At 39.9% G+C, this 17,500-nt stretch overlaps 1 protein-coding gene across 1 annotated transcript in view; it reads left to right on the plus strand.

The window, feature by feature from the left end:
- Window positions 1-17,500, plus strand: part of LOC138026712 (alpha-actinin-1-like) — a 57,917-nt gene that overhangs the window by 35,477 nt on the left and 4,940 nt on the right. Inside the window, exons 12-25 of the mRNA XM_068874160.1 lie at window positions 423-552; window positions 3,014-3,105; window positions 3,710-3,755; window positions 5,289-5,351; window positions 5,438-5,500; window positions 5,712-5,789; window positions 6,158-6,295; window positions 6,512-6,596; window positions 8,002-8,117; window positions 12,097-12,180; window positions 13,152-13,205; window positions 14,337-14,405; window positions 15,143-15,220; window positions 16,682-16,756. Of these exons, the coding sequence (XP_068730261.1) occupies window positions 423-552; window positions 3,014-3,105; window positions 3,710-3,755; window positions 5,289-5,351; window positions 5,438-5,500; window positions 5,712-5,789; window positions 6,158-6,295; window positions 6,512-6,596; window positions 8,002-8,117; window positions 12,097-12,180; window positions 13,152-13,205; window positions 14,337-14,405; window positions 15,143-15,220; window positions 16,682-16,756 (1,171 nt within the window). The remainder of the gene's footprint in view (window positions 1-422; window positions 553-3,013; window positions 3,106-3,709; window positions 3,756-5,288; window positions 5,352-5,437; window positions 5,501-5,711; window positions 5,790-6,157; window positions 6,296-6,511; window positions 6,597-8,001; window positions 8,118-12,096; window positions 12,181-13,151; window positions 13,206-14,336; window positions 14,406-15,142; window positions 15,221-16,681; window positions 16,757-17,500) is intronic.

Below are 17,500 nucleotides of genomic sequence, written 5' to 3' on the forward strand. Positions count from 1 at the left end.
TTTTCCAAATTCTGCGCTTCCAAATCGGGGGTGCAGCTTATCTACGTATGCGGCTTATACACAGACGTTTACGGTACATCACTAAGATTAGACCTGTCTAATGCAAAAACATGACTATTTGCAGAATCGGCTTGTTGCCATTCAGCTTTGGATTAATGCATTCATGATTTGGGCGATTTTATTTCAAAAACTGATCATTGAATTTTGTCGTAGATATACCTCCATAGTAATGCCTGTCAATGATTTCCAAGTGTGTTTCTGTTTATCTTGTTGTGAGAGCCAATAATATTGATGTAGTCTAAGTGGCCTGCCTCAAATAGCTATGCTAACTTTGGGTTACCATGCTATTGTTTGTACATGATTTGTTTGTAAATAAAGTGAGAGAAAAAGACAATAGTTTAAGTATGTTTTTGTTTCGGCAGAATGGAGCGCTTGGATCATTTGGCTGAGAAATTTCAACACAAGTGCAACATTCATGAAGCTTGGACAGCGGGCAAAATTGAAATGCTGCAAAAGGATGATCTAGAGAATGCTACTCTGGCTGATGTATTGGTAAGAGAGTGGCTATCTTAATTGTGCATTCAAGGTCAGGGGTTTCAATGAAATTGAAGTTGGGGTTGGTTTGAGTAGAGTAACTGACTGTTGTCAAAATGAATTTCAATCTTAGGTTTGCGAGAATCTGTCTTTATTACTTCAGTTTAGGGAAAAAGTAGCTGACTTCTCATTGAAGTACATGTAGTGGGCACTTTCTGTCGGCTGTTGGTACCACATACTTATTATGGTGCAGTGCTCTCTTTTTACAGTTTGATTTTTCAGGACAGTAGCCTTTAGTTAGCACTGCCAAGTTTCAATTTCTTGAATGGCAGAATGGCACAAGTAAATTAATTAATTATATTGAATTAAATACCATAAAAACTTTTGTATGAGCCACTCCTTTTTGCTTAAGTTTTGGGCCAAAAATTGCGGGTGCGACTTGAGTCACTGAAAAGCTTCAGTAACTAAAGATTAAACATGTTGAAACGTGTTGTTGACCACTGCTTTCGGTGCTTACAAGTGGTGGCTCGTAAAGGAGCCGTTTGTTTGCATCTTTAGGTTCTAAACCTGCAAGCGTTTCATTTGCACTTTGTTTGAGCAGTTTAACTCTAATTGGCATGGAATCTCCATTCCTCCGCATAGCTGCTTGCAATGTTGTCTATGACCGTTCACCTCAACACTGATTTCTCCACTACTTGTAAGAAAATACCACGCTATTCGGGAGAACTCGCGAGGCAAATGGCTGACCATTTCATTGCCCCTCACTACTTTCACAACGTGTTTGTTCATGAAGTTGTTAAACTCTCGTTTAGCAACAAGTTTTTCTCTGATCAATGGCTTCCATATGTCTTGATTAACAAGATATCCTTGCACAGCTTATGCCAAAGTGAACATTGTTATGTCCAAACGTCCCTCATTAAATGACTGCGTGGTTATCAAGTAAACGTTTTGCATCATTCTCCTGCACTTTTTTCGTTCCAATTCTATCGTTTTCATTTCAACTGTGGGCTTAAGCAATGAAGACAACTGTTGTCAGTCACAGGGAATAGGGAAATTGATTAAAAAGAAGCTTTTAAAATGTATTTTCAAAGTTTATTAACTTGTTAATGTTGCTGCAGTTCACAACTTTTTTTACAAGAGTGCTTTTTTGGAGTTCTTATTTTTTTCCAAAATCATGCTTGGAAGTTAGGGGTGTGGCTTTGCAGGTTTTAGATGAAAGAAATAAGTGATCCTTGCCCATTGATTCCCCCATTGATGAGTAAAATCGTCTGTTGTTAGACAGAGTAAAATCTCCTTGGAGTCAATGGGTTACTTAATTGTCTCTTATACAACTCAGTTGACTCTTCTGGGCTGCAGCTTAGGGGCCTAAAGCGTTCTATCCAACCATTATGGGTCACTTCCTCCTGCAGGGTTTTCATTTGAGGCAGCAGGTGGGACGTTTAGTCCGGTAGTTTCCCATTCCATGTCTGGTACTCTGATGCCAATATTTGAGGGATTTGTTTTATTTTTTGTTATAATTAATTATTTTATACTTACTTTTTAACGAGAATTTGAGTGAACTTCAGCCTTGTGTGGGAAACTGATTCTTGGCTTCCAGAAACACTGGAAACAGTGTTTCTGAGTGGTCTATTTTAAAAACTTCCTTGGGGGGTCTGGGGGCACATGACTCATGGGAAGCAGCCACAGTTGACTGCAGCAACTGGTGCAGACAGGGGCAAAGAGAGAAGAGGCCAGGAGGGAACAGCAGTGGCATGACAGAAGGGAGCAACAGAGAGCGAGAGTAGCTTCAGTACCCTTGGTACCAACACCCTTCACTAATGCAGTAACTGTAACAGAGACTGCCATTCTAGAATAATGGACTTTACAGTCACAGTTGCAGCAAACTGACATTTCCATTGTCTTTCGAGACAGAGATGACGAACAAACATATTTCTGAACATTCCTCCAAACTGTGACTCCTGATCACTCCACTTAAGACAGTGAAATCCAGAAAAATATTCCACCATAAACATGATAAAAAGGTGAAAAAAATTAAAGTTAGCAACCAATTATATATCACTTGTACACATTTTTCGGATAGGACAGGAACACTATTTAGGTAAACCTAGTACTCTTTTTTTCCTGGGAAGGGTCCCATATACACGTACAATATTGTACAACCAAATATGGGATTTTAGAGTGGTATCAATAAGTACTGACAGCCAATGAGAAGCATCACTAACTTGCACTACCTGTTTCCACAAATTGAAGTAATTAAAGACAGAATCTTTTAATCAAACCAACTGCCAACATTTTTGTCTTCTTAGCTTTAATAATGATATTAATTTTAGGCCTGGCCCTGGCCCCACACTGATGTGCAGGCAAGCTGTAACATATAATACAGTTAGTAAAAAGGTCTTAATGCAAGGCAAAGGGTATTGATCAATATTGTGGACTGCTTAGCAGCGTTTTAACTTCAATCAGGTAACTGGTTTTTCAGGCGCTAACGAAGAAACATGAAGCATTTGAAAGCGACTTAGCAGCTCATCAAGATAGAGTTGAACAGATTGTGGCAATCGCTCAGGAACTAAAGTAAGTATTGTTGATGTTAATGTTTGACTTTCTCTGACCATTATTTTGAGAAACTCTCATTTCTTTTCTGAGAACAATTTGTTTGAATCTTCACCTTCTCGCTTAATGTGCGTCACTCATAGGATAGAACTTTGTTTTGTACAACTACAACCAAAGATGAAAATATATAATTTTAAGAGAGGCAAGGTAACCATGTGGAACAGGGGGTGATTTCAGATGGCAGAGGAAGTGGACAACAACATAATTTGTGTTTAGTATCAGAATGTCATGTTAATGGTCATGTACAGAGTGCATTTTTTGTCAAGAAATTGTATATTACTTGAGAAGCAAGAAAAGAGTGAACAAAATCCAGCTCCTTTACTTTTGATTGTTCAATATTGAATCAATAATTATTTGTCAACCAAACTGAAACTTACAGTAAGGTAATCTAATGAAACTGTTGGCTGTGTATCAGCAATAAATAGAAAATGCCACTTCCTGTTTGAGATAATTAAATTTAATAGTTTAAGTTGGTGGGAGGCAGACCAGCTGTATGAAATACTTTCAAGCATTATAATTTATTCTGTGGAATAATAATTTCATCTCATCCTTACGTTCCTTCTAGTGCACTGGGTTACAGTAAAGTGGATTCTATCAATGAAAGATGTCAGGTAAATGTCAGTGATTTATGGTAATTGGTGTGATCTAAAATTAGAGCTCCCTGGCTCCCTGCAGTTGATACAATCAACCTCTGCTGATCGTCTAAGATCCCAACCAGCAAACAGGAAAAAAATGAGGAAGGACAATGTAAGTTTTTCACATGACAAGGAATTTGACTGAAGAGTACTTAAACAAGAGAGGAAAACAAGATCTTTATGAAAGACCAAGTTTTTCCATCAATTTTCGCAGAAGTGCAACTGTCAAGGATATATTGACAAAGAATGATCCACGTGCTCGTTTTTGTTGCATGTATTTGATTCAACCTCCTCAGCGACCTAATCAGCGGATCTAGACACCAAAATAAACCAAGCTTGCCGTGACGTACAAACAACTCCTCACACTGCATTTGCGTCAATCATAAGATTAGTAATGCTTGCATATAGCATGGGAACAAAACTAAAATATTATTGCTTCTCATGGTAAAGAATATTCAGTTGCTCATGAAATCAAAAATTGATTCACTGTAATTTCTGCATTCTTAAGGATGTTCACTTAGTAGCAAAAGTTCTGTGGTTGTCATGTATCTGCATGAGGTTCTTTAACATTGTGCAGATGTCATAATATCCTGTAGTGTCCCTTTAACCCTTGCCAGAACCCTACGCTACAGTATATGCACATGGCTACATGAATTTCTTAGGGTTAAAGAAATACTTCTGGTTGGATGTTTGCAGTGCTATAGGGCCAACCACCATGTCAAGACGGCTATTTGGAAAAAAAAAAACCACTAATGAAAGGGTATTAAATATCATCAAGGGGACTTAGGGTTTTTGAGTGGATGTAGAGTTTGTTAACTCATTGGCTTCTAAACCACTCCCATTGATGAGTAAAAATTATTAATCATCTGACCTTAGACAGAGTAAAGTCTCTCTCTTAGCAGTCAGTGGGTTAAAGTGTACAGAGGATTTAAGCAAATTACCCTAAATGAAAAAAGTGTTGAACGTTGAACATAGTTCAAGGTTGCTGCCTCACGGTCACCTGGTCCCCTTGGGCACCTTATTTGTGAACGCGGGCGACCAAATTTCTGAACAAGTAGCCTGAGCGGGCGCCTTACTTGATTCATCCTCACTTTCTTGTGAATATGATCCCAGCTGGAATTAATTAATTCTGGGCTCTTGAAAAAATGGGCTTCTTTTGTTTATGTACTAATTAGACTCAATAGCCTCGCTCTCAAGCAACATTTCGTTTGTATTTTGTACATGCCTATGAGGCTAGTGAGTCTAATTAGCAAATAAACAAAAGAAAAATTTTTTTGGCCACCATTTATGCATTCGGTCTATGAAAGGAATACAAAACTTACAAAGACTAAAAAGGGCCAACAAACTATACGAGAAAAAAGGCTTTGTTTTAAAAAGACAATACAACTGCCTTCTAGTTTCTTCAATCAGAGTACGTTTAGTATCAAACTACGGCTGCTTTTCAACCTGGTTGCAATGTGAGCCTTGACTTTAGTTAGAGTTGAATATTTGTGGAATGTTGTGTTTCAGTACATTTGTGATGAGTGGGCAAAGCTTGGACATTTCACACGGGAGCGTCGATCCAAGATTGAGGTTTGTAAGAAAAAATAATATTTTTGCTTACAACCATATACAGAGTAGTGCTTCATGTTTAACTTTTTCTTATTGATTTCTTTTAGGCACGTTTGGCAGTACTGCAGGACGTTGACTCTTTGCTACTAGAGTTTGCAAAAAGAGCAGCTGTGAGTTTGCTTTAAATTTACAAAAAAATTGGGTTTCAGGATCTAACCTAGATTCACATGCTGTTTCTTTAGTTCTTTTTGGTTTTCCTGATAGTGCATCAGAAGTGATATGCAACACTATTCTAACCCTGTGAATTGGTGACTTTCCTGCTATGTTTGTGTTCTTAATTCTGAGTTGTTACTAACAAAAACTTCATTTACCTTTTGAAAGCCTTATAACAACTGGCTGGAAAGTGCACGGGAAGATTTGATGGACATGTTTAGTGTGCACACAGTGGAAGAGATAGTTGTAAGTGAATCCTTTAGATGTTTTGATTATCTTGTAACCAACAGTTAACATGTTGCTGTATTTTCCAGTAAATTAAGGTTGTACATGCCGTAATAGTTAACTATGCTGTAATGTTGGATTTATTTTGTCCAGCCCAAGTATAAAGTTAAAAAGTTGCAAGACTTTACGCTCAAACTCATGTGACTTTTTGATGCAGCCTACATGTACGTCCTAAACTAAACCTTTGGGGACATGGCTTTTTATTATTATTATTGTTATTGCTATTGTTACTAAACTACAAGGCAGTTGAAATGTTACAATATCCTGATCATAATAATTATTTTTTACTGGCCAGTTCACTTACTGTCTTGTTTGTCTTGATATCACAGGAACTGCAGGATGCTCACCGGGTGTTCAAAGAAAATATGCCAGCTGCGCAAAATGAGTTTGATGCTATAATGAACATAAGTCTTAAAATAGAGGAAAAGGGTGTTCATGAAAACCCATACACAAGTCTAACAAAGGAGGTGAGGATATCAAATATAGCGGTAACTACTGACAGTATGTTGTCGATTGATACTCGCATTAGCTGTGTCTCACTAGTCGGCCAGGCATTATCTTCTGTTTTGTAGTGGATATTGACCAACCTAATGGTGGACGAAACACGATGCTGAAGCTGATTTTGAGGCCATTTCTTAGTCACATTTAAGAGTTCTATATGATCTAAATTTGCTCTGTGTCAGGAAATATCTTTAGCCTGGGATGAAGTGCAAAGTTTGGTACCCAAGAGAGATGAACTTCTCAGAAGTGAAAAAGGCAGACAGGAACGTATCCTTTATCACACTTTCATGACTTTTGAGCAAGAAGATTTGAAATAAAATTTCAAATTTTCTTGCAAATAGATTGCTTGCATTTCGTAAAAAATTCATCTTAACGTTGAAATAGGGGTGTACAGACCATTTCATATTCTTCTTTTCTTTCCCAATTCATAGTTCCTTTGGTGTCTATTAATTTCCTAGAATCCTGTTACTCGTCACATATGAAAATGGAAATGTTTTTCTCATTCTTGCAAATCTGGAAAGATCCATTTAGTTTAAAACAGAGAAATTTTATTTGGCCATCATTACATGTTTATAATTTGCCTATGGGCCTACAAGAAATGCGTCTGAAAACAAGCTTTAATTGCTGTTATCAGTAAACAGCGTTAGGTACCAAGATAGATACTAAGGTAGCAGTAGATTCTAAGTAGATAACACCTGTAAATTTGCAGATCTGGCATTATGGTGCCAAATAACACAAAAACCACTAACTGATCTAAATGGGAAAAACACTGACCTGGGTGAAAAGAGAACTGGAAATGGAATAATCATGTCATACCTTGATGAAGAGATAGTGTTGAGTGACAACAGTACTAAAATTAAGTGAAGCTGCGGTCCTCGCAGTTATGAACGTAATTTTAGCAATTGCGTAGAGAAGCCTGAAAATTCAGGACTTCAACGGGGTTTGAACCCGTGACCTCGTGACGCTGGTGCGACGCTCTAACCAACTGAGCTATGACTGTTAGAGCGTCGCACCGGCATCGCTAGGTCACAAGTCCAAACCCCGTTGAATTCCTGCAAATTTCGGGCTTCTCTACGCAATTGCTAAAATTGCGTTCATAACTGCGAGGATCATAGCTTCACTTGCTTTCACATCCGCAGTTCAATATATGATTTCATATATCATTTCCTTGGTACTAAAATTGTAAAGCAACTGTGGCCAATTGGCTTGAAGCAATTATGAAAGGAATAATTGGAGGAAGAGGCATGCGCTGTTGGAAATAATCCATGTTGCAAATTTTTAGAAGTTGCAAAATTGTGATTTGATGTTAACTTATATATTACACTACACAGTATTCCTTACCTTTGCACATTTGTACCTGGGATCCATCCAAATCAATTTAGACTCTTTCTAAAGAGGAAATGTAAAATGTAAATTCACTCCCGTTCGCACCCTGCAACTTCCATATACATCTGTAAGTGTTCCATCAAATTAATGCCTCATCCACTCCAGGATTGAGCCAAAACAAGAAGGAACGTTTTGCTTCTTGGCATCAAGTCTGTACTCTGAAAGTGCATCTCATAATGAGCTATCTCTGAAAATTGGAACGTGATATGCTAGATAATCTCAGACTATTTGAGTTTACAGCGGAGGTCATTTTGCAATCAAGTGTTTATTCCTTGACTAACAATAGGAAATGAAACGCTTCGTGTTGAGTTTGCAAATAAAGCTAATGTTGTTGGAGAATGGATCAAGAGACCTGAGCAAAAATTGCGATCAATAGCTCTGACTATGGAAGGTCCCCTAGAGGTGTGTTGTTGGCTAGATCTTTGACTGAATATAATTAGTGTATCGAACAAATAGAGCGGTTTTCAATCGAGTGTCGAAAGTAATTAGCGAATTGCTTTGGTTTTGCATTACTTCACTCGGTGATTGGTTTAAAGTTCTCGCGCCACTTTTGCAACCAATCAGAAGTGAAACCAAAACCAATCGTGGCTCGCGCGTACACATTTTGCCGCGTTTTGTGTCGGCTACATGTAATTACCTCGAGTTTTGGTTGGTTTACTGGATTGTTTCCGTTCTTTTTGATTGGCCAAAGTAATTACTTTGGTTTTGGTTTTACGACAGTCGATTGAAACTTGCTCTGGTAATGCTGAGGAACATTCTGTTTCTACTGATTCATGTACACTTTTTTAATAAGAATCTTGTTTTTCCAGCCTAGGCTGAATTCATATTCTTAATTTTCTGCCGCTATTAGGCTGAAAATATTCTTGTATGATTCTATGAATTTCCGTTTGAGAGTGTATTGGGGTACAAGATCTGTATCGCGTTCCATTGTGAACGTGCTCCATCGCTTTTCGTTACAGTCGGCTAGGTCAAGATGTCACGTCAGACGACACTTGGCCCTTTTGGCACCGTGCCATTTTGTTTTTGAACTTTAATCTTTAATCTTTTAATAACAATTAAATACAATTTAATCTGGCAATGGGTGGCAGCAATCAAATTTCAAAACCCGCCTTAAAGGCCACCAGGTCGTTGCCCTTGACTACTGAGCTTGGAAGGCTATTCATGATGGAATTGTGCACGGAAAGAAGGAGAACTTAAATGGGTTTACTGCGCACGCTAGCTGCCTGTATCTTAAATCGTGACCCCTGGTTCGCAAGGAGCCAGGGACGATTTCAATGGGAAAGACGATGTCCACCAAATTGTAATGGATCTTATAGAACAGCTCTAAGTCCTTCCGTTCCCTACAGACTTTTAAGGATTCCCATCCGAGTTTGTCGATCATTTCGCTGTCGCTGCTGGTTTGACGGTAGTATTGTTGGGCAAACCGGGCCGCACGTCGCTGCATCGATTCGACGATGGTGATCCCTTTTGGTGTATAAGGGGACCATGCTGGGGTGGCATATTCCACAAAGGGTCTCACAAGGGTAAGGTAGGCGTGCTCCTTGATGGTGGTACTGCTGCATAATAAATTGCGCTGGAGCACACCTAGGATCTTGTTAGCCTTTTTCTTGACCTCTTCGCACTGGGAGTTCCAGTTCAGGGTGCTAGTGATGACCACACCAAGGCATTTCTGGTAGGAGACCCCCTCAAGCGGACGTTGCACAGGGTATACTGGAACACCGAAGGGGACTTCTTGAGTGTTCTTGTGGGCGAAAGACATTTGCCAGGTTGCAGCCCATCTTGCCAAACACAAAAGGTCATTTTGAAGATCGTGGTGGTTTCTGACTGAGTTGACACTTCGGTATAACACACAGTCATCCGCAAATAACCTCATGTTATAATTAGAGCAAATGGTGTCAGGCAGGTCGTTAGTAAATAATAAGAAGAGGGTAGGGCCGAGTACAGTGCCGTGGGGCACGACAGACACAACAGGCGACCAGTCTGAGGGTGTCCCGTTGACAACAACCCGTTGCCTTCGGCCTGCGAGGAAGGACCTGAGCCAGGCGTGGAGCTTTCCACCAAAACCATAATGATAAGCTTTCAAGAGGACACCTTCGTGGGGGACCGAATTGAAGGCCTTTGCAAAGTCCAAAAATATCACGTCCATCACACCATGGTGGTTAAGAAAATTAGCCCAGTCGTGAATAACTGTAACCAGTTGAATCTCGCAGGACAATCGCCGCAGGAACCCATCATTTGTGCTGATGTGGGCAGATGATGAAGTTGATTGTTAGGTGATGAGACATGTGGCTACACGCCACATGCTCCATGGCTTTGTAGACAATAGATGTAAGCGACACCGGTGTATAGTTGGTAGGGTCTGACCGTATTCCCTTCTTGAAAATAGCAGATATATTTGCATCCTTCCATGCCGATGGAATTGATCCAGAGTCATACGATTGTTGGAAAAGGCTCGTAAGAACAGGAGCAAGTTCTGCTTCGGCTTCCTTTAGGATTCTAGCAGGAACAAGGTCTGGACCACAGGCCTTGTCAGGTCTAACGGCTTCAAGTTGCTTCTGGATGCCAGATGTTGTGAACGTGATCTCAGGAATGTCACTGTAAGAGGACGCTGGAAGGTGTGGAATCGTGTCCATTCTCTCTGTTGTGAATACACTGTCGAAGTGTTTGCGTAGCGCCTCTTCTTTTGCGTTGTTAAAAGTGCAGACTTTACCATATGATAACAAGGTTGGAATTCCAGTAGACTACGTCCTTAAGAACTTCAGGTAAGACCAGGCGCGCCTAATGTTACAGTAGTTTCGCGGGCCGCTCCTTCGATCCTGAACCACACCCCCCATCACCTCGTGGAGATATCTGTCATGCGCAGAACGGAGACGCTCGGAGGTAACATTGCGAAGTCGCTTATAGGTGTTTAGACGTTGCTCTTTTCCCATGCGCCTGGCTTTTTTGCGAGCACGGTCCCGCGTGTTCAAAGAGCGCTTAATGGCTGGGCTAACCCAAGGGAGGTGGCGCTTCAGTTTGGACATCTTATTAGGAACAAAGTTGTAGGTGGCCTCCACAATGCACTTGGCAATAATCGACCAGTTTTCTTCAATGGTGTTATCCTGAGGAGCTGATGCTAAATAAGACGCTCCATAGGACGCAAGGGAGGAGCCCCATGAGATCGCACTTGTGCCACTGGTACATCTCGTGAGGGCGCTTGGGAGTATACCAAGGTGTTAGGTCAACATCGAACAGAACGGCATCATGGTCGCAAATACCTGAAGTTACAAGGCATGCGCTAATGATGTTCGGTAGCGAGGAGAATGCCAGGTCAAGCGTTCGACCAAGACGTGTAGGCCATCTCATGTGTTGTGCAAATCCAAACTTATGTACGAGCTCTAGGAGGACGCGGTCGCAAATGTGAGTGGGAAACTCCGGATGAAGTCCAAGGTTGGGCCAGTCAATACCACCGCAGTTAAAACCCCCACAGAGGATCGAGCTGTGAACTAAACCTATAAGATTGAAGACAGTGGAGACAAATTCATTTTTTCCTGCAATGTTTGGAAGTTTGAAGGATGGAAGCTTAAATGCATGGCGTTTATTTGGCAGAATTGTGAAAATGGGTGTATGAAGTAAAGTAAGGAAGTTGATTATTATGTTTCTAAACACTGAAGCATTTGGTGGCAGAACTTTTCGCAATAAGATTTGTATACGAGGACTTAATCTAGATTTTGATTTGTTGTGAGTTTTCACCCTTACATCATTTTGTGTTGTTTCATCGAATATTTACGGGATCTCGTGCTTAAGCATTCTCTAAAGTGTCTGGCGGCGTTCTGCTCAAATGCAAGGCATTTTGGTAAAAGCTGGTGAATGGCGCAGTGCATTCTGGCTAATTATGATACTTTCTGGGAAAAAGTGGTGAATTCGAGAATTCGTCCTCTCTTCTCATGAATCCAGAATATATTGCTGCTCGCTCTCTTCGCTCGCTCCGCAACAATTACGAAAAAGAATGTTGAAGCTGTTCCCTTAACATGCGGTTGATAGTCGTGAAAATTAAGTTCAAGTCAACATTCACCAACAGTGCTTTCAATAAGCACAGACAGCACAGACTTGTCGTCTACTTAGGTCAGAGGATGATGTAGTTGCTACTCTACTCGAACCAATTGCCATCGTCATATTGAAACCCCTGCACCAAAATAAATAATCTTTCAGACCAATGGGAGCATAACACACTTTTCTATTCCAAATTGGGTACGTTGGAATTTTAAACTGAAACTAAGCTTCTTGTACAGATAAAGCATGGTATTTAATTTATTTTGCAAGCAGTTTGTGATTGGTATATTGAAAGCAATAATTATTAATAAAGTGGGTAAAATTTTCTGAGATTGTCTTTTATTTAAAGGATCAACTGAAGGCTGCGCAAGAACTTGAACGAGAGGTCGCTGGCCACAAACCAAAGATGGATGAACTTGAATTAGTTCACCAGGTTTGTCAAACCTTTTCACCACTTGCACACATTTTTTTGTACCAGCAGAGTTTATCTTTTCTTATTAGCCTGAACTTGTGTGTTCTTAGTTTTGCATTACTACAGTGAACCTTTCGATAAAAAAAAAACCAACAAAATTTTCAGCCTTGTCAACAAAGAGACCAATTTAAATGCTTGGCGCTGGAAGACTGGGGTCACAGAGTAACACTAGTAGAGTGATAATGATTCAGTAAGGTATATTACCACGTGATTCAAAGTGTTCCGTGGTTCTTCAGCGTTTGCCCCAACCTCCCATTTACCTAAAGAGAAAAATATGTATTAAGTGTTTAGATGTTGGAATTGAAAGTTGACTGATGATAGCATAGAGAAAGGTGAGAGTCAGAAATCGACGTGACGCAATATGATATGGACTCGTAGATTAACTTCTGCCGTGTTCCGAACAAGAGGAAATTAAGGAGGCAGAGAGGGAATCGCCCAGTCAAAGCCCTTGGGATACTTTTAGATCTCACGAAAACGCACCTCTGTTTCCGGAAACGTCCAGAAAGTTAGAGAATTCGAGTGGAATTGCGGCGGTTTCGTTGACGAAAACGAGTTTCAGAAGCAAGGAGATTGGTTTATCTTGCCTCAAATCCTGGAGTTGGAGATAGATCCTACAATTCCTAGTGAACCCAATGGCTTGTTGGATGAAGAATACGATTCCGACTGCCAAATAAACTCTATAACGTCATCCTTTATAGTCGCGGACGGCTCGGGAAACAGACTACCGATCCAAAAAATAACTTTTGTGAAATTCACATCCCTACTCTCCCTCTCTCCCTCACTTTCTCTTGTCATGAACTATCACACGTCGCTAAAATGGATCTTGCTCTGTTGAAATTGTCGGATTCAGTTTAAATTGTATCTTACATAAGACTTAAACCATGTTGGATTATAATGATTCCTTTGTTTTTCTCTCTTTGTGTTATTGACAGGATGTTCAGGAAGCAATGATTTTTGAAAACCCTCATACGGAATACACCATGGAAGTAAGTAGCATTGATTAAAGCCAATAAAAGTACTCTTGACCTGCACAGAGCCATTTGCTTCCCAAACGTAGGCAAGTTGAAATTACCAAGGGCGTAGACCTCTTTCATAATTGGCAGCCAAATAAAATATTCTTTTGTTTTAATGCTAATAAGCCTTTCTAACCTCGCTACGACGAGCAAATTAAAAAAGAATTTTTGTTTCAGAATGAAGGCAGTAGGTCTGATTAACATAAAGACAAAAGAATGTAAGAGTGGTCGCCATTTGGGAAAGTGGTTTCATCCTACTAGCAAACCAAAAGACAATTCGGACAAAAAACCAAGTCATTTATTTTCATTTATTTTGATCCAGGCGAATTGATGTGAGACAATAGGGCCGTTTATACTAGAGAAAATAAGCCGCGGCTTACATAAGACGCGAACACCCCGTGTAAATGATACAAAATCTACGTTCACGGCTTTCTCAAGCCGCGGCTTATCCTGACCTGGGAGTTTATACTCGTATAAATAGTTCCTTTCGCATATTATGTACGCCGCGGCCAGAAGCTAAAGAGGTCTATTGCCAACCGTTTTCCTCTTTTCCATTATAACTTGAAGATGTCATGACTTACCTAAACAGATCGGACTCTGGTTTGTTGTGTGTATGAAAAGTGCTAAGGTTTCTGTGCAGGCAGGTCAAGCTAAAATCACAGTGTTATTTCTTTATCGGGGTTTCGAACACTTCTTTTTAAAATATTATCACAGAAAGAAAAAGGGGGGAAAGGGAGAATAAGAAGGTACTTAAAACAGTTACGAAACCAGTTAGAGCTCAAGGCCTTAACTGTCTAACCTTAGATCCCTGGAGACTTCCTAAAGTAAGACACATCCTCAATCAAACCTTTTGCTTAAAGACCTTTAATGGTCAAAGACCAGCTTAGTCAGGAATTGTTCCGACACCAAAAAGCATCGAGTGCCCTTAATCCCATCACGCTTCTTTAACCAATCGGGAATTATTATTATTATTATTATTGTTGTTATTGTTATTGTTATTGTTATTGTTATTGTTATTGTTATTGTTATTGTTATTGTTATTGTTATTGTTATTATTATTATTATTATTATTATTATTATTATTAAATCGTCTTTTATTTGTAGGCTCTTCGCGTCAGTTGGGAACAGTTGCTTACTGCCATTGCTCGAAACATCAACGAAATTGAGAATCAGGTACTGGAAAGCGAAATATGTTGTTATCAGTGAGAGAAGCGTCTGTTCATGTTATTTCTTCCCACTTCGTAAAGAGTATAGAGTTTTAAAGAAGGTGTTCCCCCCCCCCCCCCCCCCGAAGGTAGAAAAAGTTAATAAGCGCCCAGCCTAGAATAAGCGACCACCCCCAAGGACAAGATTGCCTGACATACATGCAGCAAGCCCTAACAGCTTCCCGTGCGACTGGCCCATTTGCTGACGTTAAGCTGTCGGATGTCGAGGAGGAAGCACCGGAAAGTTCACTTATTGAGCTGAGCGACGATGACATTGAAGTTGATTGAGAATTATGATAGCTAAAGAGACTTCCGCGAAGACCGAACAATGAGTTGTTAGTCCTGGGCATACGTCAACCGAAGCAGAGTAGAGATCGGATCCAACAAACTCAACCCGCGTGTGACACTGGGAATCGAACACAAGCCGCATTGGTGAGAGGCGAGAACTCTCGCCACTGCGCCATCCCCTGCTTCCCAAAACACTTAAAATGAGAAGACTTATGATCATTATTAGATCTGTTCTGGAAAGTATACTGTAGTTTTTTTTTTCTGGTTATCGAAATGGATTGTTTTTGTTGGGAAAAACATTGATGCCATTATTCCATGCAGAGAGATGAATTCAAAGAGTTTCTTTTCATTCCTTCATATTTCGCACAGTTAACAGAGAGCTCCGAAAATCATGTATTCCTATTTTTCTTTCAATAGATACTGACAAGAGATTCCAAAGGGCTCACAGAGGAACAGATGAAGGAGTTTCGAAGTGCATTCAACCATTTTGATAAGGTACATGTGATACCCGATAACAAATATTTGTAAGTAATAGTTCTTCCAAGTGTCACCCTGCGGACTTCGTATACGAAAATCCCGCAAAAGCTGAAATTCATCCAATCAGATGAATGTCGCTCTAAGTCGCTCAAATGCGCCGCTGGCTTTTGAGATCCTGTTGTTATCTCTGCATCAATGTTGGTCGTGTGTAATAGAGTGCTGCCCAGGTAGGTGAAGTTTTCGACTGACTCCAGGATCTGCCCTTTGACAATGATGGACGGTTCTTGATGTTGGTTTCCAGGGATGGGCTAAAACATCACCTCAGTCTTCTTGATATTGATAGTGAATCCGAGGCTGTCGCAGGCAGTGGAGAATTTGTCCATCTGCAGCTGCATGTCTGGCTCTGTCGAGGCATTTAGGGCACAGTCATCGGCGAAGAGGACGTTTCTGATCACTGTCTCCTTCACTTTGGTGACGGCTTGCAGTCGCCTGGAGTTGTACAATTTTCCGTCTAACCTGATAGATGTGTAGGCTAAATTTTGCGGGGTTTCAATACAATACAAGACAATCGGAAAGGTGCTAACGAATTTCTTTTTGGAGTCATTAAGTATTAGTTTTGGTGGCCCTGACAAAAAAACAATTGGTATAGGTTATCACATGATTTCGAGTGCAATTTGGAATAAATTAGCACGAGTAATTTTTTTCAAGACGATCAAAATTGCGGGAGCCCGTAGCGCGAGTACAATTTGTAGTTTGAAACATATTTACAAGTGGTTATTTATTCCAAATTGCACGAGAAAAATCATGTGATTACTTATTAATGATATACATGAAAAAATTCGAGGTGATGGTTAAGGACGGTGCGCTACTATTGTTATTGCGGATACGTTTTGCGCATCTCAAGATACTGGGGTTTCCTATTGGTGGTGCTTACTAATACATGGGTATTTTTGCGCGGTTTAAAATTATGCGGAGAAAGCAGAACTTAGCAAGTGCTCATGGTATCCAAAAAGAAAACTGGGGGTAACCACGCATTTTTCAGAGATAATTGAGCTACAATCTGGAAAAGAACGCCATATATTGCTTTGTACTTTAAAGCCTGTTACAAATATGGTTGATTATCTTTGACAAATACCTGGTTACCCCCAGTTTTCGTTTTGGATTTCAATAACACTTGTTAAGAGCTGCTTTTCCCGCATAGTCAGTAAACCGTGCAAGAATACCTTTGAATTAGTAGGCACCGTCCTCAATTGCAAAAATGACACTGCCTTCGTTGTGTTTTAGAGTGTAGACTAGAACTCTTGATGCCTAAATGAGTAAAAATCCAATTTCTTGCCGAATTTTCATTAGCACCGTGCTGGCTTTCTGGAGTTATACAAGTTTAGTTAGTTTGCGATATTATAACTCCAAAGTATAACTACTCCTCAAGCCGGTGTAGGAAGCTGTAAATTCTCGTTTGTTTGTTTTTCTTTTTTGTAGGATGGAAGTATGCGTCTAGAGCCTTTAGAATTCCAACAGTGCTTGGTTAGTTTAGGCTATGATGTTAAAGAAAAGGTGTGTATGGCTTATGTAAAACATGTCATTCGAAATGTTGAAATTGTATTTCTTGCAGCAGTATCTTCGTTACGGTGATCTCAACCAAGCTCCCTGCCCTCCTTCCTTCCTGTCTGCTATTATTTTTACTTGAATCTGAGCCGGGAGACTGGAAAGCACTGAACAACATTTTCCCCCAGTTTGTGGACTTCATGGCCCTTGTTATGGAGAAGATAGAGAATGAAAGATGTGTTGCCATTATGCCAAGCAAACCGGTGCAGCGCCTTTTTCGGAAAAATGGTCCAATTTTTAGTTTGTGTTAGTAGATCTGCTTTTTGTTGTATGTATGATATTGTAAGTTACTGTTGTAATCGTATAAGCACTATTATTATACATCAGACTCAATATGAAAAATCTGATTGGTCGAGAGCATTCAATCAATTCACAATAGCTTGTGAACTTGACATGATAAATGTAATATCTGCTGCAGATATTACATTTATCATGTCAAGTTCAACGTCTGCCTGGTTACTAAGCCCCTTGGAGTGTTCTCCTCAGAAACAAAATGGCTGAACGCTTCGCTTCTGTTTTTGAGGATGAATTATGTGAAAATGTATAATAAAACAATTATTGAATTCGGTTTTCGCATGATATCATGAATTAACACAGACCTCGGTTTTGATAATTCATGATATCATGCTCAACCTCATCCAATAATTGTTTAGTATATGTATGTATATCTTTTCAAAAAACCAAAAACAAAAA

Source organism: Montipora capricornis, chromosome 12 (genome assembly GCF_036669925.1).
Source record: "Montipora capricornis isolate CH-2021 chromosome 12, ASM3666992v2, whole genome shotgun sequence".
In the NCBI taxonomy this organism is placed as follows: Eukaryota; Metazoa; Cnidaria; class Anthozoa; order Scleractinia; family Acroporidae; genus Montipora; species Montipora capricornis.